Here is a 26,194-nt window from a genome sequence, read left to right as displayed (position 1 = left end):
CATCTCCTGTTCGATGCCAACTGGGTTCTCACAACCTGCCATATTTAACACAGTACAGAGGAAACCAACTGCACAGGAAACACTGAAGAGGTTGTTCTGTGAGGAATGTCCATCTGTTTGGTTGTGTTTCTGAAGGCTGCTCCGGTTCAGGGAAAGCTACGAATGTTTTGTACAGGATACTGTGGTGGCTATAGTCGGTGAGCCTCAGGGACTGGCTTTTGTCCCCGGGGCATGAGTCCAGACGTGCACTGCTGTGGCACGGTGGAGAAACCCCAGCTGAGAGCCTGGTGCCGGCGTACATTGACGTTCCAATATGCAAAGTAAACCAGGAGAACTGCAATTATGGTGGAAAAGAGCTGAGGCTTATGCTGAGTTCAGCTCTGAGGGAGCTTTCCCAGCAAGTGGGTTCATGTGTTTAGTCCACAGAAAACCGTCCGCCTCCTACTGCTTTAAAGACCTTAATAGCTGTTTATGAAAAAATCTGTCTCTACCCCCAACACAGCCTGGAGCCTTTTATTATCCTTAATTTGGTACCAGGTTGCCTTGTTCGTCTATTTTGGGACTGTTTCTCATTTTACATGTTGTCCCAATTTACTCTCAAGGCTTAGGGTTTCTTTAGGTTACAGGAGACATTGTGTTATGTATTTCACGATTACACACTGAGGGAGAATGAAAGGCAACCACAGACTAATGTATGCCTTTAGCAGTTCCCATGTTCACTGTAGTTAATTTGTGGTACGAAACATTGATTTACTTCAAGCTGATCTTTATCTATGCCTTCTGTATCTGCAAGCAGGAGTAAAATGGAACAAATGTGTTTGATGGAGATTTTGTGAATATTTTGTTTTGATACTGCTGTTAGACTCTAGGAAATGATTGCTGCCGGCCTTCCTGTCATTGTTCCAGCCACCATGCTGCAGCAGAAGCAGCAGCAGTGGTGGTGTGGTTTTGGCAGAGCGCTGAAACCAGCAGCTGTGGGACTCAGCTGGACACAGTTGTTGTGTGCAGAGCTTGAGACTGGACCGGACTGTTTAAGAGAGGAATGTTCCTCTCCGTTGAGTAGTGACCTTAAATGCCACTACTGGAAACACACGCATACACACACTTTTCTGGAAACGGGGCACATGAACAGGACAAAGAACATGAGACAATTTGTGGCAAGAAGTGAGTGATGCGTCAGCGTACTGAGGAAACGTTTGTGTTATTTAAACCTTGTTTTCTGGGAATTCAAAACCGATTTATTTCAGGAAAGGAGCAATACTTTTCCTTTCTCTTTATATTTTAAAGATGCAGTATGATTCATTGAAAAAAAGTCAACTTCCTAGTAGTTTATTAAATGTGAGATTAAAAGTATTAGAAGACTCATCATCACAAAATTAATTGCCAACTGTTTTGAATTATTGTCTCATTTATTTAGGGGATATGTTGTGAAATACTGATGCTACCACGTGCTATGAAGTGATGATAATCCATGTGAAGTGTTGTGCTATAGCAGGTGAACTACAGGAGAACGAGTCAGCGGTCAATCCTTCATAGTTTCTTTACGCCTTCCTTGAGAAGAGCTCTAATCAGGCATCATAAGTGAAAACAGCTGTGTGGGTGGCTTTTGACGGGAGTCCTGCTATAGATGCATACTGCTGCATGCGGTTTGATTTTTAGTTCAGTCAGATTTTCACCAGTCATCACCAGAGCAATGATTGATGCAGGTATTGTAAATGATTGTGCTGGAGTAAAATTCCCATGACGTAATGTAGTTTCATTTCGGTAATTTACACAGTGATGTAAAGCAATGTTGGTCACATTAACTGATTACTTTGGACATTTGTGCTCTGTTTATCTACTCTGTGTCTCACTCTTGTTGCTGTTGCTGCTCTAACACCTGCATTTCCCTACAGGGATTAATAAAGGTGTAAGTTTATCTTATGATCACTTCTATCGCCTTGTCTCATCACTGAATATGAAAGAATGGTGAGGCATCCCTTCCAGTAGTGTTTTTAAAAACAGAGATGACGCAGTGCTGTGACGGACACAGTGGGGTAGCTGAGGTTTGGAAACTGAGTTATTTGGGCGTTTCTTTTTTGTCATGATGCTGTGACAATCCAAACTCTCTTTGGGAGAGATAAAGTATCCACAGGATGAAATCATGGTGCTGTAAGGTCACTGCCGGTACCCAGTCATTTTGTTATGCTATGCCCGCTGTTTTCACTCGCACCTGCTGTGAGTGAGATTGAGGAGGAGATGGGGATGAAGAATATCAGTATGCCTGTGCGCTCAGGCAACGTGCAGCTTATTCTGTTTCAGTGAGGACCCATTGATCAATACAGATGCCTGCGTGTGCCAAACACACAGTCTTCATGTGGTTGTCTTTTAATGTGTTTAACATAGTAGCTAACAGCAAGACTCTGGTTACTTAAGGAAATAACATAATCACAGAGGAAGAGGAAGTTGTCAGATGTTTACTCGCCAGTCGACAGTGTGTTGGAATTTAGTGTCAAGAACATTCAGACAGTGTTGTAAATCTAAAGTTAAAATTAACATCTGTACAGTTCATCTGATCAAAGCTCAAGCACATGGCAACTCTAACACGTAATTTTCTTTTATGAGATCTTACATTTCAAAAAACTTGCTCCAACTGTTGTTGGACTGAAATACACACCAACAAGACCTTATCACAAAGCAGGCTCAGCTCAGAGGTACACACACACACCCCGTGGTGTGACACCAGAGTTTGTGAAATGATTGAGACGGGCACTGAGGTCATAATTGCTTTTGGTAATTCATCTTGCACGCACAGCCCTGTTGTGTCGTGCCACTTAAACTGTATCGAAGTAGGTTGATTGTGATGTTCTCTCTGCCAGGATGACATTAAGTATGCAAGGCATCACGTTGCTTTATGTCTATATGCTTTCCACTGTCTGGAAATAGTGTCTGATTGATATTATTTTTATGCTGGACCCATGCGCTGCTTTTATTTGTCAGAGAGCTAAAATAGATGCAGCCATGTCATATGAATGTAATGTTCCTTGACAAGGCAGTGACTGCTTTTCGTTTTTATAATGTAAATGAGAGCAGAGTTGTTTTGCCCCGCACTGCTGTCTACTATGAATAATTCTGTCGTAACTGCTTTCAACATATCTTCCCCCGATTGCTAAATTATTTGGTTGGAAGAGCTCATTTGTTCATGCTGCCTGGGGAATAAAAATTCATAATAATTTTGATTGACATTCCCCCACATAAATGAACACATCAATTTCAGATAATGAGGAGCAAAGCGTTACGGCAGCAGCAGAACTCAGTTTGCATGCGTCTTCTACGTTGATTTTCTTTCAAAAGATTAGAGTTCTATGGGTAAATAAACCGTGATGACCTATTAAAACACCCAATTCAATTTCTCTGAAATTGACTTACTGCTTTCAGCTAATTTCAGTTCCACTTAGTTGCTGTTGATGATATTTTCACTTCGCCCCATTATTCTTAGGGCAATACCTGCACAGCTTTGATTGAAGCTGCAAGCACTAACAGCACCATCGTGACAGTAGTAACAGAGTGTGCTCTGGAAGCGGGAGAGCTGTCAGTTCAACTGCCGGGTACTGCAGAGGGGCCCCTGAGCAAGGCACCAAACCTGTATCTGCTCGGGGCGCTCCGCTGCAAAAACCCATAATTCTGACATCCCTCCACATTTAAAATAACAACATAATGAAAAAAATATTTCCCCCAAGGAAAAAATAGTGCAGGTAAGGTAAGGTAAGTGCATTACCTTAGTTTTTGTTAACACGTAACTATTCTTCACTGCTGCATCCATCTTGAGTAATCCAATTCTGTTACCTTGAGGTCTTAGAAACATGATAACATATTTCCTTTACAAAGTTAATTTTTGCCTTTTACATGCGTACTTGCTGTCTTGTGTTTTCCACATTTTTTGTGTTTCTTAGCGCACTCCTTTTACCTTCGGATCAGTAAAATAGTGCGAAAAGATGGGCAGGACTGTGTATCAGGTCGCTTTCATGCATCGGAAAAAAGACAAAACAGGCATCCACATGACAGAGATGCATTGTATTCAACTGATATTCATTAGACTTATACTATACAAGGCATCTAAAAAAGAAATGTCTAGAAATTCCTGCCAGTTGTTGTTATATGCTACGTAAGACCTGGGTGTGACATGCTTTGTCTTCAGTAACTGGAAAGATACAAAGGGAAATGATCCTTGTCTTACAGGATGGCATTTCTTCCGATACATATCAAAACTGTTTTCAGAAATGGTCCGTGGCTGTTTCCTGGTGCTGTTCACACTTGTGATTCAGTTAATGAATGGGAAACTTTGATGTGGAGGCAGAGTTATCTCTACCAGGTAACTGAAAAATTGGGGGGTTTTTATTCACCACTGATCTATCTCATGTGGTTGTCACATTGTGTAGACGTCCTTCTCCTCAATAAAGGGCAAGACAGCTTTGTGGAAGTATTGTAGGAAAATATCCCAACTGGTGTTGTCTTCTGTAAGTGCTTTTATATGTGACGAGTGGCAGAAAACCTTTAGGCGACATCAATTTCCCGCCTATTGATGAACATTTATCTGTGAAATTGTTGTTGGGACAGATTTGAGTGGAAGGAGAAGGAGAAAAGTTGTTAAGCTGCCTATCAGGCATCAGGTACTCATTTCGGGTCAAAGTTTCCACTAATTCTGAGAACGGGCAGTCTTTATTCAAGCTTAATAAGATGATACAGATAGTTACAGCCAGAATGACTCTCATTCATTTTTAGCATAAACTCCAAGTTAAGGTGTGCCATGCATACCATACCAAATCAGTCGTGTCTGGTTAGAGTCATGTTTTGAAAAGGCTTGCCACTAAAGAATACAGAGCAGAAGTAGAAAAATCGTTTTGGATTCCTGACGATAATTGCTTGTACAAATAATCCATTCTATACTGGATAGTTGAGGAAAATAAATCTGTGGGGAGTCCTTTTTTTGTGGTTTAACCAACTTTATTTCACGCTCCTGCCCTCTTAGCCCTCCTACAACATACCACATTGTCATAGCTGAACCATAACTGATCTCTGTGGAAACTGTGGTAACAAACATTGATGAAGGGGCTTCCCCTCTCCCAGCTGTGCGGTGGATCTTGTTTTGTGATCTGTCTTTCTTTCACCCCACTTCACCTTCAGTGCAGTGAGGAGGCGCACAATGAGTGGGAGGCTTTTTGTAGAGCTAGAGGGATCACAGACTGTAATATGTGCAGCCTCGGGCGTTGGCAGCAGTAGGATGAGGCAGTGGCTCAATTTCATGCGAGCAGTGTGCAGCGGGGACACACCGGCGATGATGAGAAAAAAAACCTATCCTAGATTCTGCAAACTTGACGGATGCTCTTTACTCTTTTTAACCCAACAAAAATGTAGAATAAAATACAACGGCAAAAATGGAAGTACATATTTTCTGATGAGAAGGCGTTTTTCATCAAAATGGAAAGACCTTCACCCAGCAATATGGGACCATTACGTCCTTTACACATTTTTTCTAAAAGTCACTCCCAAAATACTGCTGCCTACAACCGTTAGGAGACCCTTATGACAGTCCATTAAATTGAAGTGCAGAGGGGTTGGCTACCTGAATTGGGTGAAGAGACAAAAGTGTCTGTTTCTCTGTGGAGGGAGAAGACGTGATGGAAATCCTTTTGATGGAGAGTTGTTCGGAAATTAGGAATGCAGCTTCCTCAAACGGCCCCTGCGGTACTACATTGGGGTTGGAGGAGCCTGTTTAGTATTTCTGCCCAGCAGCAGTGCTCTATCAGTGCAATAGGAGTGAAGAGGGGATATAAAATTAGATGTCAGAGTTAAATCTTATTAGCTCCTGTCCCACTGGCAATCACCCTTTGCACCGTCTTCAGTGTGTGTGTGTTTTTAAGAGAGAGAGCAAGTGAGAGAGGGATGGAGGGGGAAGTGCAACAGGTAATTAATGAGATGTTATATTTGAAAAGAAGTCCCTCTCTGCTACCCACCATGTGTCCTTGCACCTTTCGCATTTATAGCCCTGGTACTCATTGCCAGCTTTAACGCACTGTTAACTCTGTAGAAAAAAGCCTCGGTCAGCTGTCAACCTCATCATCGAGGACGCTCCCCATTGACATCCCTTCAACTGGCCTTAAACACCTCCCTCCCTAAACCTCTCACATGGAGACAATTTTAAAATGGAACCCAAATCAGGTGATGTGACTGAACATTTTCAGCCTAATCTTTTAATTCAGCGCTGTAATCTGTGGCTCCGCTCCTACTTTGAGACTCACCGCTGTATTAATATCACTGCTCATACTTATTCATCAGTGCACATTAATTCTGTCCGGCGCAGGATTTTATGCTGCGTGCTTTCATGTCTACTTATATAATGACGTTTATTCCTGCACTCCTGGCATGGGTCCCCGGGGACTGAGAAGCTGTTGAAATGCCAATGAACTCAAAGTAGATATTTTCTGTCTCTCCCATTACTGTCACGCTTTACTTTGTTCTGCGTGACGTAGAAATAACTTGAAGGCAAACCCAGCCTGTGGATGTATACGTGCCACTAATATGTGACGTTCGGATGGTTTTTTTTCCATTATCATTTTTCTACTGAATGCAAACACACAAAGAAACTGATTTTAGGAGCAACATTTATAAAATGCCCATGTTTGTTAGTTTAATTGTTCCCTCATGCACATGAAGAGACTCTAAAACATTAAAGGGATGGTTTCAGGTTCTCGGGTTATACGCTTTTTCAGTCACCCTGATGTTGCCAGGCAACAAGTGGAGACTCAGGAAGCTACTGCACCCAGCCAAAAACATGCCCTGCAAATAGGTTTCAACACTTTTTTCCCCCCACTAAGTTAAACTAAATAAGGAAACAAGTGTTAAATATTGAGCTTTAGAGGGTGTGGTAGGCAGATTTACGATAGAGCCAAGTTAACCTTTTCCCAATGTTTTAGTCTTCCTGCTAATCTTAGATAACTGGCTGCTGGATGTAGCTTCATAATCAAGAAGTATCAACCCTAAATCAACCCTAACAGTGATGATAAATGGTTCCTTAAAATAATCCACGGTCTGTTATTGCATTTATTGACTGACTAGCAGATTGACTCCAGCACAATGTTAGTTTTGGTAACTTGGGTTTTTTCTTAAAGCCTCTGTTTGTTAAAGCTGGAATTTTGTGAAAGTATAATTACGCCAGAAGGTGGTAATAATTAACTTTGTGAAAACAAAATTATTCCAGGATTGCAAAATGCCTCCCTATTATCCCTACAAAGTCTTTTTCAACTAGATCCTGGTCATGTTTATTGTTCTATTTTATTCAGATTTAGTGCCCAGATTAGATTTTGTATTCCCCGTTGGTATCAAAAGCAATCATACAGTTTCCACTCCCCGTGATGGAACTGCCTCCCTCGTGGTGAAACCTGCTCCCTCCCTGTCCCTCTGCAATTTCCTCCATCTTAGTTTAGCTGTCGGTCTCTCTCTCTCTCTCTCTCTCTCACACACACACACACACACACACACACACACACACACACACACACACACACACACACACACACACACACACACACACACACACACACACACACACACACACACACACACACACACACGGGGTTAACTAGCGATAGATGCAGTTGAATTCCTCCACTAATGAGGAATAGCTCATCAAGGCATCTGCATGAGAGTCGGCGACGTGTTTGGAAAGATTGTCTCCAAACCGTTCATATTACTCTAATGGAACGACCTTTGATTTCCAGCAGAGCAGGTTTTTGGTTTCCGGCTGAGACAGATTTATCAGACAAGTGTGATTAGGGATTCGTTGACACAAACTGATTTTACATTTATGAATGATCTTTGAAAGTCCATAAATTATTATTCACTTTCTCTTCTTTTTCATGTGTTGATTTGGAAGAATATGAGAATCTGAAATAGATGTGCAAAAAAATGATATCGGTACTGCTCTCAACTCTGTGAGATGCAGGCAGGCCACAGAGTGCAGTCATTGCATAAGTGGGGTTAAGGCTCTGCGTAGTCCTTGTAGGGAGAGATGTGTTTCTACTGCAGCTAACAGATGTATATCTACACTGCATAAATGAATACTCTTAGTTTAAAGCTGAGAAAACAAATGCAAATAAATGTATAAAAGGATAGAAGAAGGTAAGGTACACTTTATTAATCCCGAATTGGGACATTTTTTCGTTGCAGCAGCATGTAAAACAAAATATCTCATACCATGTAGAAATAAAAAGAGTAGAAAATAAACAACTTTACAATATAAACATCTCAAAATGGAAGATAAAACTAAACTAAAAGACTGAAAATACTAACTAGTAATACTTCTGACTTTGCACATAGTTAAATTGGCCCCCGTTTTTTTTGCTTTCTAATAATCATTTTGGTATAATTGAGAATATCTTTCATGCAGTGACATAAATGTGTTGTCAGGCACACACATATTGCGTTGCTAAATTAAATATTTGTCCAGTTTGTGAAGGAATATTCCTACATTATTTAAGGTTGAAATTAGATTCATCAATTACCTTTTAGAACCACATGAGATAGATTTTCTGTCTTTCTTATGTTAGGCCTGAAGACTTTTGCTACTAGAGGACATTGCTTTGAATTAGTGCACGGGAACAGCAGTGGCCTGGGAGGTATTTACAGAACAAATAAATTACAGAGGTGTTAATAGAAATGAAAAGAAAAAGTTGCTTTGAGAGCATTGAACAAAGTAACCCTACCGACCCAGCCTTCAGAATGCAATGATGTATTCCACAAAGAAAGGCAAGCTAACACGGATGCTCTGTGTTTCACTAGGGGAGCAGGACAAAAAACATCAAGTGTTGTGGATGACTCGCATCTTGCACTTGTTTTGTAAAGACTGTTCATCAAAACCTTCAGCTGACTTTCAAGATTGAGGAGGCACTTGAGGAATAGCCCGAGTTGTTTGCGGGATTGATTTGCTGTTCTTCTTTTTCAAAAGACACTAAATTAAAATCAGGGGCATCAGACTTATTCTATGAAAGCTGCAGTTACGGTTAAAACCTAACTTTTTCAAAGTCACTGGCCTTAACTTCCACCAAATTGCACGTGATAGCTGAGGAATTGATTCTTCCTTGAGGATCAGGTATGATGTCAACTGTAATGAATAAAGTCACTGAATTGATGGCTATCCCTCTCACTTTGAAAGCTCTGTCTGAACACATGCAAATGGTATTTCAAATGATTTAAGTCCACAATCCATAGAAAGTCCATTACGGTTAAAGCTCATTTCTATTTCTATGATGACGACCATGTCTATTATGGAAAATGTTAATCTGCATTTAGCAATTATTGTTAAAGGACCTCATGAATATGTATAATGCATTATAACAGTAATAATAATACTTTGTAAAGCGTTTTTCAATTCATAATTAGAACAAGTTTAATAAATACATCATAATGGCTGGATTCACTACATTCATTTTTGATATTTAACTGAATGCAAGCAACTTGTACCTTTTTAATAAAATAGTTTCAACCAGCGTGTAATGTAGGAATTTCCTTACATAATGCATAATGCAAAATGATAATGTATGACAGCTTTATGAGGTATACCACACTATGATCAGTGAGTTATCAGCAATTATGAAGTGCTCTGATACGTGACCGTAAATCATTATGAAATGCTTTATGCTGTTTTATTATTATTAGAAAGCAATATTTCTGACTGCTTATAACATTTAATTATACAGTTTTATCAGCAGATTATAATCATTATACATATGTTCTATAATGCATTGTAGAAATCGACTTAAGTGGTACCATAAATTACGCATAATCACATTTTTATCTCTTAGTTCTGTTGAGATAAAGATAGTAAAAATGCTTCTCTCTTTTCCAAATGATACCCAAACAGTGCGATAACCTCTTGTAGTTTTAATACACCAGCGTTTACCCTTTTAGAACAAAATGTTCCCTCTGATAACAGTTGGCTCTTGTTTAAGGGAGCATGTCTCTGTACTGAGAGGTTATTTTCAAAAAAATACCTCTCAGCCAGAGGTCATGCCACCTCGGTCAGAAATCCTTTCTCTGCATCACCTGCTGATTGTAGCTTTGCCCGGGACAGAGCGATTCTGTGAGATGACATCTGACTCCACCCTGAGGCTAAGGGGGGGAGGGGGGGGGGGGCTGGGCTAGTGGCTAGTGGTTCGATGATAGGCCAGAGAGTCATGACTGTTATTTCCTTTTAACACATCAATATGTTTTTCTTTTGTACACTGTGGCCTTTGGAGAAAAAAACATTTGAGACTAATTAGCTGAAAGGGAAAATATCAATACCCATAACTCAATATCCATTTAGCTAATCAGGTCGTTTAGTTTCTTTTATAACAGTGGGAAACAAAAGAGTGATTGCGTGTCTGCTTCTGAAATCTATTGACTTTTCTGTAATTGATTATGATGGTCTGTACCGACTCTGTTCAACCATAGCTGCGTGCGTATGTGTGCAGACTTTTGCTTGTCTGACTCCCTCACAGCACTATAAAGACCTTGTTGTGAAGAGTTAGTCATCTGAGCACAGCTTTCATCGACCCGTGAGCTAACAGCCCTGCAGCAGTTCTGCCATGACACTGTAAACTTTTTACACGCTAATCCACTCCATTAAGTCGTGGTGTGTTGCAGTGGAGGCGTTATTATACTGATGTGACACCCAAAGAGAACGAAGCAATCATTAAGATAATGCTAACCCCATTTTATTACATCAACCCTAAATATAATCAGTATTTATCTTAGTCTTGGTACAATATTGACACTTACGGTGTACCCACAAGTTAATATGTAGTAAAAATGTCATGGGGTTTGCCAGCGTTGCATCACATCACAGTAGGATGTCTGTCAACAGTAAAGCTCCGCCAGTGTTGCCAAAGAGTAAACATCATGTTTCCCGAAATGATGATGATGCCGGCGCCGTTCACAAACAACTATCAAAATCTATCTGAGCTTTATCAAATATGACTGACGGTTCAGCATCACTGCAAACATGTGTATCCAACACGCACAAACACATGCAAACAAGCACATGCTCTATCATCTCCACACCATCAACTCTACTATACGTCAGCTCTTTTCCACTGCAGCAATATAACGACCCTGAACTTGTAAGAGCCTTTGAGTTCTGGATATAGGTTTCTTTAAAAAACAAATCTGACTTAAGGTGACACTGTGAGAAACACCGTTGAGTTCATGCAGTGTTTGGTAGGCATGCACATTTTAGTAAGACAGTCAACAATCGACGAGTAAAGTTTTCCTTTGAAATGGGATGACTTTTAAATGGAGTTTCGCTGAATCAATGGAAGAGCTCCGCAGCACAGCGGGGAGTCGACAGGAGGAGCGAGGAGAGAAAACACTTATAAATAAAATATAATATTTAGCATTTGAGTGTGCTTTCATGCTACTTTGTTGGAAACATAACTTGAAATGTTATCCGATTTTGACAAAACTACCTGGATGTTTTTTTGAGAAACTATTAAAGTACTCACCAGCACTTCACACTATAAAGCATAAGGATGCAACAAAACTAAGTCTGATTTTTCAATAACAAAATAGCATCCATCTGTTAACATTTTGTAAATGCGTCCTGTTTATTTTGTTCTGTTTTTCATTTCATTGCCCCCTGAAAGTACCTAGAACTTGGAGTAAGACTCACCTCCTGAGCGGTGAGTTCAGGAACTCGCTCACAATTGAGCAACAGTGGAAACAAATCCTGTGACGATCGCTTAAACTTCCTCTAAAATATAGGTCTTTGTGTCCTTTTGCACTATGTGACCAACAGTTTTCATGACCATGGTGACTAAGAGTTTCATCAGCAGAAATGAAATAGTCCCTATTCATGAAAAAATATAGAAATAACAGCCATTCACTTAATTTCTTTCATGCTGCAACCCAAGTTCAAGTGCAAGGAGAAGAGGGAGGGGTGGCTCTTACGGTTTTGTACAAAGAGAAGGGCTCTCACTCAGGCTTTGCACATTTTGACCTGAGGAGGAAGGTTACTCTGTTGGGGAACCACAAGAATATGCAGAAATGGGGTCCCGGTGAAAGAAGGTTGAATAATTAATAAAAGCAATCATCCTCAAACAAGGTATGCTGATTAACAAGGTTGGATAAGAGTTCAAACTCTTGCAGATTTCATATGGTCAACCGAAGGACCCAAAGGAGAGATTGGTTATTAAATATTCCAATGAATACTTTTGCGAAAGCTTATAAAAGATGCATTCAAAACCTTAGAATTTCTCTTTTATTGCCTGCTGATAGACACGTGATTATGAGTGACCTCAAAATACAAAACAAGGTACTCCACTGTTAGAAGGGCTTAAACTGAGGCCCTCTGGCTGAATTATGGTCACGCTAATGACAAAGTCAGCTTGAAGTCATCGGGGTATTTTCCAGCCATCCTCCCTACCACATTGAACCGTACTTCACAATCCAATTTAATCCAGTTTTTTCTCAACTTAATTTAATGAACTAATCGAATATCTTCTCAATCAAATTAAATGGCGGTGTCTGCCAGGAATCATATTCTGTATTTAGTGTATAAAGTGGAGGAGTGCTTGTTGAGGATGCACGGTGTGTTGATAAGTAAGGTAGCCTCACTTTCCCTTTTTAAGGCTTCTGAATCATTTCTTCCTACATGATTTAGAAGAATTAGGACAACTTTCTGCATACTTCACCTATAAACCCTATGCGGTAGAAAGACTAACAGAACTCTTTATTAAGCTTTGGTACAAACATAAGATAGATAATCAAACCAAAGGCTAATGAGTCTAAAATAAATAAATAATGACTGCTACGGGAAGAGTAAAAAAAGGGGAGGAAACAATGAGAAGAAACCATGTAATGACTTAGCGTAGTTTGGCAGAAAGGCAGACCAGCTGTTCGGCCGCTCTGACCTCCTTTACAGGAACTGCCGGTTACGTCCAGCTGCCATTGGACCGCCTGTGCTCCTGTCCTATCCATTCACCACGCAGAGTAATTAGACTCCAGCCTCATTATATAAACAAGTTGCTGAACTATTTTAGGAGCCCTATCGCCTGTGCCTCCAAAACTCTTAATTTTCTCAATTGGTCTGAACCCGCTGGTGCACAAACAAAATATGGTAATGCCCCACATCCTGATGCCCCTAAATCTAATCCGGTAAACGTCAACACTGAGGGGAAATGTGTCATGATTGATGTGCATTGTGTTGTGATTGATGTGTCTGTAGTTTAACTGCTATAATGGCTTCCTCTCAAGTGGAATTTCCAAAATGCACAGGCTTTGATCCTGACATTCACGGCTCCGTATGGAAAACCATTTCATATCAAGTTAATGCAGCCCCCAAACCTCGTCCCCACTTTGTCTCTAGACATTGTGTTGTTCTTTGTAAAACATAATTGTGTCAACAACAATGTGTCACTGGAGATGAGACACCAGACTTTTTTGATAAGCGATTTCCCACAAGGTAAATTTGGCAGGCGGGGTGCGAGCAAACAAACCAGCAGACAGTCATTTCCCACTGTCTGTTACTGTGCATTTTAATGAGGTTGATGGATTAATGCCTCACTTCAGTAACAAGCCACACGGAGAACACCGGTTAAGCCTGTTCTGCTCTATCAGTGCCTGGCTTATCACATCAGTAATGGTCACTCAAGTCCTGATCGGTCTGTTTCCGTGTCCTTTTTCCATCTGAATGTCTTTGTCGTAAATGGCTCTCTTTTCCAGTGGAAAGCAGTTAAGCCTCAAAGAAACATTGCTGTCCTGAGATTAAATGGTCCAAAACAAAAGCTCTTAACTGTTGTTGCTGATTGCCATGATGATTAAGCTGTCAGGGAAGACATTAAGCAGAACTAAAATGGACTTCATGTTGTTCAGGGGAGGGCAGTATGTGTGTTGGCATATGTTTGACACAGTTGAGTTGTTTAATGTGTGTGACTTTTGTCCCTGTATGTGTATATCTGTCCATCAATACATGTAAACCCTTTATTTATTTGGAAACTAATCTGCTCAACGGGAAGCGTGTGTCTTGACTTGTGTCTTTACAGAGGTTTGTTGTATTTGTTGTTAGTATCCATGCAACGTTTTGCATTTTAAACTCTGCTGTATGTAGACGTGTAGAAATTAGCTGTCCGTGAAGTTTGACAAACTCATTATTCAATTGTGGACAAACCTGAAGTACTGTGCCTTGTCATACACATTTGATAAATATCCCAGTGTTACTTTTGACAACCGTTGATTTTGTGTGCTTCCCAAAATGTGCTTTAAAGGAATGCCTTATTTTAAAGCAAAGATTCAAATAAAAATGGGAACAGAAATAATTGCCAGATTTAATAAAAACTCAGCATGTGTTCTGCCTGCATTGGACACATTTGGGCTGATCCTCTCCGGTTGATATAAGCATGTCATTTATGACAAATAAAGTTGTCTCAGTTGATTTAAATCGACTTGCACCAAAACACCTGCAGCCTTATTCTGTCTATCAAACAGATTGTGTGGCCCTCTGCCCTGGAACACTGGTAATGTGTAGTTTATGGGATAATATGTCAAATAAAACCCACAAAAATGAGAACAGAAATACACAATGCATCACGAAAGCCTGCTTTATGCTGTGGTAAATCTTAGAAATCATTGATTGACTGGATGAATAGACCATGAATGCTTTGTTTTCAGGTATATCTTTTCACTGGCTTTAGAGTTATTTAGAGTTTCTTAATGGACTCTGCCACCTTCTCCACCCAAGTCTTTGATCATTGTCCACCTCCCAGCCTCTTATCTGGAATAACACAATAGTCCCACTACCTGCTCTTATTCTTCTTTTCTCTGGCCTAGCTAATGCTTTTTGTGTATCCCGTTTATCCTCTCTTTTATATCCTATGCACACACACACACACACACACACACACACACACACACACACACACACACACACACACACACACACACACACACACACACACACACACACACACACACACACACACACACACACACTTATGTTCGTGCTGGTGTTTCTTCTTCTGAGTTGAATATCACCATAAAGTGTGTCTTCGCCCTCCGTTATCGCCTCCCTATTGTCCACTGGCTTTGTGTGCAGGGGCTTTTTGCGTCAGCCTGGCTGGAATCGGCCTGTTTACTGTGATTAAATGGGAGCAGAGGATGTTGAGGGAATGAACCGTGAATCTTTTTAAAGTGAGGGAATACAGCACACACTCTGCAGTACCTTGGCTCTACAAACAAACCTTTGCTCGGACACAAACATCCCACTCCGTTGACAAATTATGTTTGGACTGTTCTCCTTTTCATATATGTTTATGCTTTCCATGGCTATGTTTACATCGCATCCAAACTCTGTGTGTTGTGGTTATGTTATTTAGGACTCTAAGTCAAACAGCAGTTCCCCATTCTGTCAATAGTGAAATAAAACATGTGCAATTCAATGCTCCATATGAGCTGCCAACACCACCTGAGTACCTTATTGATGTTTGACGGGTCAGCTGCTAAACAGAGTATTTAACTATTTCTTTTCCTTAGTCTAGATTAATGTTGGAACTAGCATTGCCTCCCCATTCTATATGAATCAATCCATTTATAGGCTTTAACAAGCAAATGGTTTGTTCAATAGAGATCAATTATATGACTCAGTTATCAATTATAATGCTATTTTTTTTACCTCTTGTAGATTAACACCATCGAGTTGCTCAGCTGTGATGGTGTGAACTTTTCTTTGCTCAGAAAACATATTCTTTGAGGTAAAGTGTGTCACTGCTCACAGCTCTCTTAATGACCTTGATTACACAGTAGTAATAACTGGACTGGGCACAGAGGATTATGGTCCAGGTTTCCCACAGGGGGAACCACGTAAGTCGGTGTAATGGTACCTGGAGCTGGAGAGGGCTATTGGGAATGAAAATGGAAATAGTCTTCTCTGATTGTAAGCACACTCTTTAACCGGCTAATGCAGCCCATTAGCTACACTTGGCACGGTAAAATGGAGAGAAAATCCTCACAGCACCTGATTAAAAAATGAGCTGTAGAGAGAAAATCTGGATATCAAGGTTTTAACAAAATGATGCTTCTGAAATCTTTGATGCTGCTTTTAGTGAGTCTATGCTGGAATACATCCATAAATAATGCATTTACTTTAAGAATCTATTAACTAACTTACAGTACGTGATTTCATCCAGGCATGTAAATAAGCCTAACTTTACTGTGTAACTCGTTTGAAGGTCAGATGTGTACATAATCTTTTCTTTGTCTTTATTGCATTTTCAGCAGAGTATCCCAAATGAACACCACTTCATTTTCTAATTTTATTTACACTTTCTTTATTTAGTTATGCAATTCTCTATTGCATGATGTTCTGTATTCAACCACTTTGTGCTGTTGACATGGCAGAGCGTAGCCATGAGCCGGAGTCATGTCATACTTCATTCAAGCTTTTATCAGAGCCATCATCAGATTACAGATTAAAATGTCCTTGTGTGATAACTGATCATATCTCTTTGTCTTTTCAGGTATTTGGTGATTATTATCACTTCCGGCATCGTACAGTGGTGAAGAGGTCCTTGTCTGATCACAGAGGGACACAAGTCCGTCTTGAAAGAGATCCCAAGGTAAGACGTTTATTTCTGGAGCTCGGGCGATGGACTGTGTGTTCAGGGATGTTCATCATGTTAATGTTTGGTTGGGTGTATGAACATTTGGATGAATATTGTAAAGTTAAATAATGCAGATTTTTTAAATGCAGAATATACTTCATAATATCATTATCGCAGTTAAAATGCAAGATCACATTAATGTGGCAAAAGTCTGAAGTGTGTTATGTGAGGTGGCTTGAAATAAGTGCCTGATTTCTGTTGTGTGTTTTTGTTCTAATGTAAAATAAGTAAAAAATAAAATTGTTTAAAATAATTACAATTTATCATCCTAGCAGATAATCTATACTTCCAGCTGATGGGGCTTTATCACATGTTTCTTTCTGCTTAACTTTGAATTATTTCATATTATTAAGAAACCCCAAATGTACAACTTCATGATCCATAACCTTTACTTCTTAACTCATTATATTAATATTCAATGTTATAGCAATATTTTTAAGCAATATTTTTATAGAGTATCAAGCCTCTTCTTTATTAGAAAACAATATGCAATTAGTTCATCATTTATGATCTCAGAAAGCTGCTGCAGTTAAGATTAACCTTCTCCTTTTACTCTCAGTCCACTCAATGATCAGGTCTTGTGTGTGTAGGATGAGAAGCAAAGAAAAGAGAAAGAAAATAATACAAAAGGATAAAACTGGGCAAAGAAACAAACCAATATCCCCCATTTGTCACCTCTGGGTAACGTCTGTCTCAGACCCGGTACCTAGTGCAAGGAGGTCAGATGATGCTCCCCAGATAGTCTCCTCTGGGAAACCATTCCTCCTCTGACTGATCCAAATTGAAATTTCACATTTCTCGCTGTTTTTGAAAGAGTTAGAAGTTAATTTAAAAATGAGACTGTGTCCTACCCCATTGGGAAGGACAAAGGGACAAGTGTGGAATTAACATTTGTAGCTGTGGGAATACAAGGGAGTGTGCGCCGGTAAAATAAGAAGTAGAAGTTTCAAAAAGACAATCTTTTATGTGCCTCTAACCTTTGAATGTACTGAATATAAACCTTAAAGATGTATAAGGTTTTCTTTAACGGCCTGTTACCGTCTACTTAACTCACTTCTAAATTGCTAATATCTTATAGGATTCAAGCCAATTAACATGAAGCAACAAAATCAAGTGCCAAGAAAAAACACACATTTAATAGTCAAAAATGTAAAAATTAAAAAAGTCTAAAAGACCACATTCAACATTGTCTCATCAAGTTATCTCTAAATGATTATCTCAATAAATACTTTAGTCAACTGGCCTATAACATTTGAAAGCAGTTTAAAAATGCCATCAGAGTTTTCTAGAGCTCACAGTGGTGTCATCATATGTCCTGTTTTCTCCTACAAACAATACAGAAACACAAAAAGGTAAAAATGAAACAAGTTCAAATCTTAGGAGCAGCACACCTTCACATTTAAAAAACTTAAACAAGAAAAAGGATACATTAAATATCCATTTGAACTGGCTTCAACTTAAAGAAAGCATTGCATTTATATAGCACCTTTATCCAAAGTGCTTTACAATCAGCCTCTCATTCCTCTCATGTCAGACAGAATCTTCAGTGTTTTCAGTCTTATCCTTGGACAGGGGAGTGTTAGTCTAATGTTGTTATGATAGGCTGGCTTGGTTTCAGACAGCCTCTCTGCATCCTCAGCAAACTTTACATTTTAGATTCAGTCTACAGCAGCACTTCAAAGCAGCTGTGTAATGTTAAATGTCGCTGAAAAAAGAAAAGAACTGTCACTTTCCAAATACACCGAGAGCAGCCTTTCTTGCATCGCTTGCTGACCTTCGTTGTCGTTCTAAAAAATATTAGTTGGAGCTGCCGGCTGGTACTTTTTGTTTGTGCTCCTGCGTGGTTCATGGCTGACAACTTTGTGCATCAGGACAACGTTAAAGTGTTAGAGTGCAGAAAGGCGCATTAGACAGCTGGTGCACCCAGAGCACAACGGGTTACAAAGAACCCAGAGTCTGAAATGGCTCAGGCTTTATTTAGCCAATCGTGATCAATTGACTCCAATGCTGATCCAGCCGAGTGGCTCAGGCTCTTCAGCTCGTCTCCTCATTGGGTTCTTTGTTTACTCGCTGAGTGGAGTTTATTTTTGTGTTGTGTGCTCTTCTTCTCCTTATGACTTTGCTTGAAAATGTTGAAACATTTTTCATCCTGTGTCCCATATCCCTGCCTTTTCATAGGACCGTCTCTTGGAAATGACATGAACATAAAGAACTGAATTGTGTCCCCTTTATTTCAGTGATAGTAATTAAGTGAAAACTCAAAATGAATATATAATGCAGAAGCTTCATGTACCACAAAAATTACAGTGCCATATAAAAAATGTATGAAGCCTCCCTAAAGGTAACACTGGCCATGCTGCCATGCTGTGCAGCTACACATCACAGGTGCACACTGGGAATAGAGCAGCTTCTACTGGGTTTGTTTGCGTCCGTGCTAAAATTGGTCCCCCTCCCTCTTTGGGATATCCTTGAGCAGTGCGGCTCCATTTCCTGTTGTTGAATTCCTTTTTTCCCTCAGCACCTCAGAGAAAGTAGAGCGCTACAGTTCCAGGTCCTCCTGTCTGTGTCTGTGCAGGAAGGGTCAGCACCCACAGGGATTTTTAAGATTGTTTTTATCTATTTGTCTGTTTATCTAATGCAGCGAGCTCGTCAAATGCTGTAAAAGCTTGAAATTATTTTTACCAAATCCCCTAATATTTAATGAACACTCTAAAATAATCCTTACATTTCTGAAAATATGCTGCAGTAAAGTCTGATCAATCACTCGTAAATTAAATATTTATAAATGAGATTAGCATGTGCATCAGCTGCACAGTATTTCTAAAAAGGAATATCGTTAAAAGAATATTTCTAATGGGAGACATTTGGAATTCGGAAGAGACCGTCCTACAGCTTTAAACAGTTTGAGCTGAAGCCTGAACAAAAGGTGCAGTAAACTCTCTTTGAAGAGTGTCTAATTACTGACAAAAGCACCTGGACCTCTGCCAGATCTCATAGACTAACAGAGCCTGTTAATGGGCTCTATTGAAGATTTAAAGCTGCGCTCTATCTGCTACCTCCATGCCCTCTATTGTTTTCTGTTTTATGCTGTCAATGCTTTGTTGTTGTTTGGGGCTTTGCTGTTTTGTTTGGTTAGTTCAAAGAAGTGAAGGAAATGACGGACCAGACATAACAAAGAAAAGCTGGCTCAGAAATGTTGAAATTAACCATTTAACTATCATGTGTTTGGCTGGCTCTGATGCAAGTGTAATAACTGTAACATTATAGTGGTGATTTCAGCGTATTGAGCTTTAGGATGAATATAATTGACACATTAGGCATTGATCCATAATATAATTGGTATTTTCTTCCTTCGTTGTAATGATTCTTTATTTGAGGCTTTGATTTGGCTTCAGAGGGAGGAAGCAATTTTTCTATAACACAAAAGGACAAAAGGATGCGACAAAGCATATTTTTTGGACAGATATAATTCTATCATTAGTGTGTTGTGATCATTTGTTATGCATTGAAAAGTCTGGTTATGTTAGGTCTGGATGCATTAGAGAGATTCTGTGTTTGCATTTCCATTTATAGTAAAATAAATACTCTTTGTCAACTTCAGGGCTCTGTGTTCTGTCACGGACAATTAGAAAACGTTCGACTCGTCACATGAAAATTGCAAGAAACTAAATGGAAATGTTTCTGGTTAAAGTATGAAATCTGTTAAATATGAGTTTGGAGTTAGAAAATATGTCAACCCTGTAACTACAGCTTTCAGGAAGTTTTTCTTTCACCCCCTCTGGGGTTTACTGATTCAGCATTCCCATTGTGTGTTTGTGAACACACCCAATCCACTAATCTGTGCCATCATTTCCTCATGACTAAAGCAAAGTCACTTCTTTGCTGTAATTTGATAGACATGTTCAAGAACTGTGTGTGACTTTAAAAAAAAAAGAAAACTGGCTGCACAAATTGGCCCCAAATGACTTCTGTCACTGAGGTGTCAGTCGCTTAAAAGAGATGAAACTGTATCTCCTGTAGCAAGGAATAAATATTTGCAGGAAATACATACAGATGAATGAATCAGCTATTAACTTGTTTTAGTAGTTTGCTAAAGCCTGACCCTGTGGTTCAAAAGATACAAATTATTCCCTTTGGAGTAACAAATATCATTATATTATTATTATAACACTTTAATTACTAATGAAGTAAATATACTCCCAGTTCTGCTTGTAGTACTCTTCCTGTAAGAAATGATGTTCTTGTCTGTCTTAGACAAAGCAACATTTTTGTACATTTCTTACACCGCTTAGAAAGAGGCAGTCACGTTGTCAGGAAAAGGCAAGCACAAGATTACAAAGTGACTTACATACTAAGGCCTTATATAGTATGAAAAACAATGACAAGGGTATTAAAAGCACACATGCTCCGGTCGTAATAATGAGATGGTTTAAGAATCTGATTTGATTCAGTGCAAGTTACACAGTTAACAGTCCATAGCGGTGAACATTACATATATCTTAAAAAAAGATACTGCAGGGAAATTCCTCTTTTGTCTTTATGACTCCTGTCATGTTTGAAAGGAGTCAGCATAGACAAACCCCTACGTATGTGAGAAAACAAAAGTGGTTTCATATGCTGGATTTTACTGAACACACACCTGTGCTCCTTCAAGTAACGTTGTTCCATTATTCCGTTATATTATGATAATTTTGAATTGGCAACGCTTAAGTGAAGCAGCTAATGCGACCTTCATTGGTACGTTCCTTTTTTAAACTCCTGTCTCTAGTGAACTGCAGAGGCGGTGCGCTGTGATTTGGTTGTCCTTCACACCAGGTGCTCTGTCCTTGCGGCAGGCAGTTCTCTGTCTTCTGTCTCCTACATATTCTTCTCTGTTCTCGTTTATTCTGGACTTTTTTTTTCTATACAGCGAGCACAACTCTGCAGAGAGAGTGAGATGCAGTTATTTTCACTGTTTTGATTTGGCTTCTTTCAACATTTTGTGCCGTAGCTCGCACACGAAAGCCTGCTGCAGACGGTTGTGTTGTTAGGTGTGTGTGTGTGTGTGTGTGACATGTTTAGGTGTACCCAAAAATGATAGATCCTGCTGCACCATTTCACCCGTATTCAACTTTTTTAATTAGTCTTTGCTTCTCTGGAGTTCATCGGTGGGTCTCATTAGTGAGAAGTCGGCAATACTCCTGTGCCTCTAATCTCACTCGGTCTGCTGTCGTCCCACCGAGAATTCGGATCTCTATTAATTCATTTGACATGTTGACCCTTGTCTCTACCACATAATTAGTTCTTGTTCTGAAGTAGCCTTTGTGGCCAGGTTTATTTTTCTCTGCACAGCACCACCTCACCTTCCATGTTGTTGTTGCTAACGTGTGTTTCTGTGTCTGTGCTCTGCTTGTTTAGGTGACTTGGGCTGAACAACAAGTGTCAAAACGGAGGAAAAAGAGGGATGTTTTCGAAGAACCATCAGATCCCAAGTTCAGAGACCAGTGGTACCTTGTGAGTATAAACACTGCAGAACAGAAACTACCTTGAACAAAAGTCTGTGTGTTTTGTGTGCGTCGGTGGAACATTATTCAGCGCTGCACAGTGTTTGACCCAAAGTCAATAAACCTAATTAAATTTGGGCCTGTGATGTTTACCCGGAGTCAGAAGACAAGCATGTTTGAATCCAATATGCCATTTTTGTGCAAAGTGCTGTGGTGTCTTGTTTGCAGAACTCAAAGTCTGAGTGACTTCAGATGCACAGTAGCATGCAGAGGGCCTCTGACTTCTGTATATTTTAAAGTTGTTGGTGTCTTCAAAGAAACAAACGGGGAAGGAGGAGGAACAGAGGTGATTCACCTTGAATCGTTCTTGTTCTCAGTTGATTGATTTTTCCGTTTGACTTGAAGAATGTGACTGATACGCTGGCCTTTTTAAAAGCAGTAACAACCCCCAAGATTTTCTTTTCGGCTCCAGTCTGCCTTCAATTACTCTTAGGTAGCTTCAGGCGGAAGAAAATTCATGGTGATGCAAAGCAGACTTGCATCAGCAGTTGTTCAAAATGTCTGTGTTTTAACGGAGGCGGACTGACTTCCCCTGTGTGTTGGAGTAGTTAGTGCCAACTTGAAAGGCAAATGAGCAGATAAGAGCCTACCGCCGGTTTGTGTTAATGTTTCAACATAGATTCTGCCATACATCCACAACAGTTAATAGCATTTCACTGATGTCTTTGATGCATATGGGAATGGAAAGGATTTGCGCATATAAAGGATTTCTTAGTATCTTTATAACTGCGGCTAACGATTATATATTATCAATTAATCGGTAAATAGTTTGATTGATTAATGCTTTTGTTTCTAAAATACCCATCAAAAAGTAATTATGTTTTCCATGCAACAGTTTAAAAACCCAAATATATTTCACTGACTATCATACATTACCATTTCTAAAACAGGAACCGGATCACAAATGGATCCAGCAAATGTTAGTCATTTTAATTGGTATGAATTACCAAAATAGTTGCTGTGAAGTCTTTAATCGACTTATCGTCTAATCCAGGCAGCTTCACCCCCGTTTGCTGGCACATAAGGAGATCTACATCTAATGAAAGAAAAAAGATTACTTAACCTTCTCTATGATATGTATGAACATGATGCATTTTTTAGAGAGGTGCTGAACCTGTGTGAGTGGGAAGCATAAAAATAAAGATTGATTTCTATTTGTAAGTCTGTGTGTGCATCCCATGAGATTCTAAAGCTCATTAAAACAGCGTAAGACTTGAAAACTGGAGCACCACCTTTGCTAGTCTCAGATCCTTCCACTCGCCGGATATAATGAGCTTTAAGCAGACTATAAATGTCCCCTTCTTAACAAAGTGCATGTAAATAGTTTGGTTAACAAACCAGATTGATAAGCATTAATCAAGATGCTTTTGATTGTGGACAGGTCATACGCTGTTCAAATAACTAGACGATCATTTATTTTGATGTACAGAAGTCTAAAGATGTAACAGAGGACTTCAGGTTTATGTGCTGCCACTCTCTCCCTGTGCCTCATTAAAAGTGAACCTGGCTGGCCTGAGGAGGAAGTGGGTGCGTGTGTTGTGGTGTCCTTGTGGACAGGTGCTAATGGTCAACTTCTGCTATAACAATGAATATTTCATATTTTTCAGATATGTATCTAAATGATGAAACATTATAAATCATGGTCAAGCCTCAAAGCAGCTCACAGGCTCGAGTGTGCAGAAGAAATACTGACATTAAGGAAGAAATGGACTCACTTGATGAGCAATATTTAAAATTGTTCCAACGTGCCCCTCAGATTTATTATACACTCAGCCTGTCAGCCGCAGAGGGCATTTGCAATTTAAATCAGCAGTGAATATCACAACTTCCAGTTTTAATTGATATTCTTCTTGATGGTTTAGGTGTCAATGACATTACAAGGCTGAAGAACAAAACATAATCCTCTCTGATCGACTGCATTTATAAAGGTCTAGAATCTAAGCGTGGTGCATCAGACACATGATATTTAATTGAAGGCACACTTTAAAAAGAAAAGCTTTGATCGTGATTAAAGCCAGAAATGGATTTTGACCAAATGTCAAATTGAATGTCAAATCATATCAAAAAGCATAACGAATGATTAGTGTGCCATGTTCCAGGTGACCTCGGCTTTGTTGGTATCAATAATAGATGCAATAAAAGCTAGTATGGCATTGATGCTTTCAGGGGAGAATAACCCTCTGTAACCTTGCAATCCCTCTGCCCTTCATTTAGAAACTTCAGCTTTTCACTAAGGAAGAATGACTTGAGTTAAATTAGCAGCTCCCTTTTCCTCCATGATTCAGTCTTCTTTAGATGTCTCAATTTAGGCCAAGGACCCCTTAGCTTAAAGAGAGAAGCAGCAGGGACCCTCTTATGTGTATAAAATGTATACACATATTGATCTGGCCGTCCAATAATGTGTATTCAGCCTTGTATAAACAAACCCTTTCATGGGGCATGTAATACTGACTTTCATGGGTAACATTTAGACTATCAACAAAGCTGTGTCAAACAAACCACTTTTTGTATTTCTACTAAAATGAATTAACTTTTGATAATAATATTAGACCCCCCTCCCCCTGCAGTAACTCTGAGGACACTTTAAAGGTCATGGACCCCCCCTTGCTTAAAAATAGGAGTTATCCTTTCCAGATATAGTTAAGAGCACATTGTTGTCAGCAATCTGTTGTCTTTCTGATAATTGGATTCAATCTAAGTAACTCGTCTTCTCCATCCTCAGTACAACAGCAACCGCCGTGACCTGAATGCCAAATCTGCGTGGCAGTTGGGCTACACAGGTAAAGGAGTGGTGGTGTCCATCCTGGATGATGGAATAGAGAAGAACCATCCTGACTTAATGCAGAATTACGTGAGTATGACTCTTCAATAAAGCATTACGTTATCCACAGAGAGGCTGTTACTGCAGCAGAAACATAAGAACAGATAGGAATGGAGATAATAGCAGATTTTCAATTAAAGATGGTGTCTGCTTGTATTTGTGCTTAAACTGAGCGGCTGATGGATATTTAGAATAATTTACATGCAGACACATTTAGCATGTTGATGGATAGTTTTAAGTACTTGAATGGATCACACTGACCTCAACGTCTCACTATAACGGCTTATCTGCATCTTTATTTAGGACCCGGATGCCAGCTACGACGTGAATGATGGTGACCCAGATCCACAGCCTCGATACACACAGCTTAATGACAACAGGTAAAACTCTACAGAGATAACAATTGAATTTCTACTCTTCTCTCTGCCTGTTGGCCTTCCCTGGCAGAACCCTCTAAATGCCGGCTATGAGGGGCACATGTCGGCATTCAATGATGTTTAATTTGTCCTCACTGTCTGATAGCTGACAGTTTATAAAAAGGCTTTATGGCTGGGGCACCATTGATGTGAACAAAACTAACTGAAGGCCATTGCCTATGGGGTTTGTCACTTTATGTTTTTATTTAAAAAAATGGGTATTTACTATAAGGAAATCCTCGCTGCTACTTGGATTTTTGTGGTTTTGCTCCGGCCTGTTAAACCACACAGGCGCCACCGGTCTATTTCTAAAGCCTTCGTGAGGAGAGTAAATCTACACTGGGATTAGAGTAGTGTGTGAAGAAAACAGTATTATTGCAGTAGTCTCTGCAGATGGCATTAGGAGTTGTTTACCACCACAGTGAAGTCTTGTCGAGAATTGATTAAATTAAGTTCATCAGCATTAATGAAACAGAGAAAATCTCTTGGCTCTGGAGGGCCCGTGATGGTCTTACTTCATTCTCAGCGCCTGCCTCCTGTCTGACTTTAATTTCTGATTCGCTGTAATCTGCTGCTTGTGGGCAACTGGCCTGAGAGGCTTTTTTTATTTAGAGGCTCACCATGATTACTGGTGATGGGCAGGAAAGATTATAGTTCGACTTGGTTGCAAATCAAACATCCCCATCAGACACAGGGGCCAGAATCGGGAACCATGAATATGGAGACCTGAGGGATACAGACAGA

General features: G+C 39.7%; 1 protein-coding gene across 3 annotated transcripts in view; it reads left to right on the top strand.

Annotated features, from left to right (window-relative positions):
* furina (furin (paired basic amino acid cleaving enzyme) a) overlaps positions 1 to 26,194 on the top strand; it is a 75,458-nt gene that overhangs the window by 21,562 nt on the left and 27,702 nt on the right. For all 3 annotated transcript variants that reach the window (XM_063881491.1, XM_063881493.1, XM_063881492.1), the window contains exons 3-6: positions 16,527 to 16,625; positions 22,068 to 22,163; positions 24,936 to 25,064; positions 25,338 to 25,414. In XM_063881491.1, coding sequence (XP_063737561.1) covers positions 16,527 to 16,625; positions 22,068 to 22,163; positions 24,936 to 25,064; positions 25,338 to 25,414 — 401 coding nt within the window. The remainder of the gene's footprint in view (positions 1 to 16,526; positions 16,626 to 22,067; positions 22,164 to 24,935; positions 25,065 to 25,337; positions 25,415 to 26,194) is intronic.

The sequence above is a fragment of the Eleginops maclovinus genome, chromosome 4 (genome assembly GCF_036324505.1).
Source record: "Eleginops maclovinus isolate JMC-PN-2008 ecotype Puerto Natales chromosome 4, JC_Emac_rtc_rv5, whole genome shotgun sequence".
NCBI classification, from domain to species: domain Eukaryota; kingdom Metazoa; phylum Chordata; class Actinopteri; order Perciformes; family Eleginopidae; genus Eleginops; species Eleginops maclovinus.
This window is presented reverse-complemented; position numbering and strand designations above follow the sequence as displayed.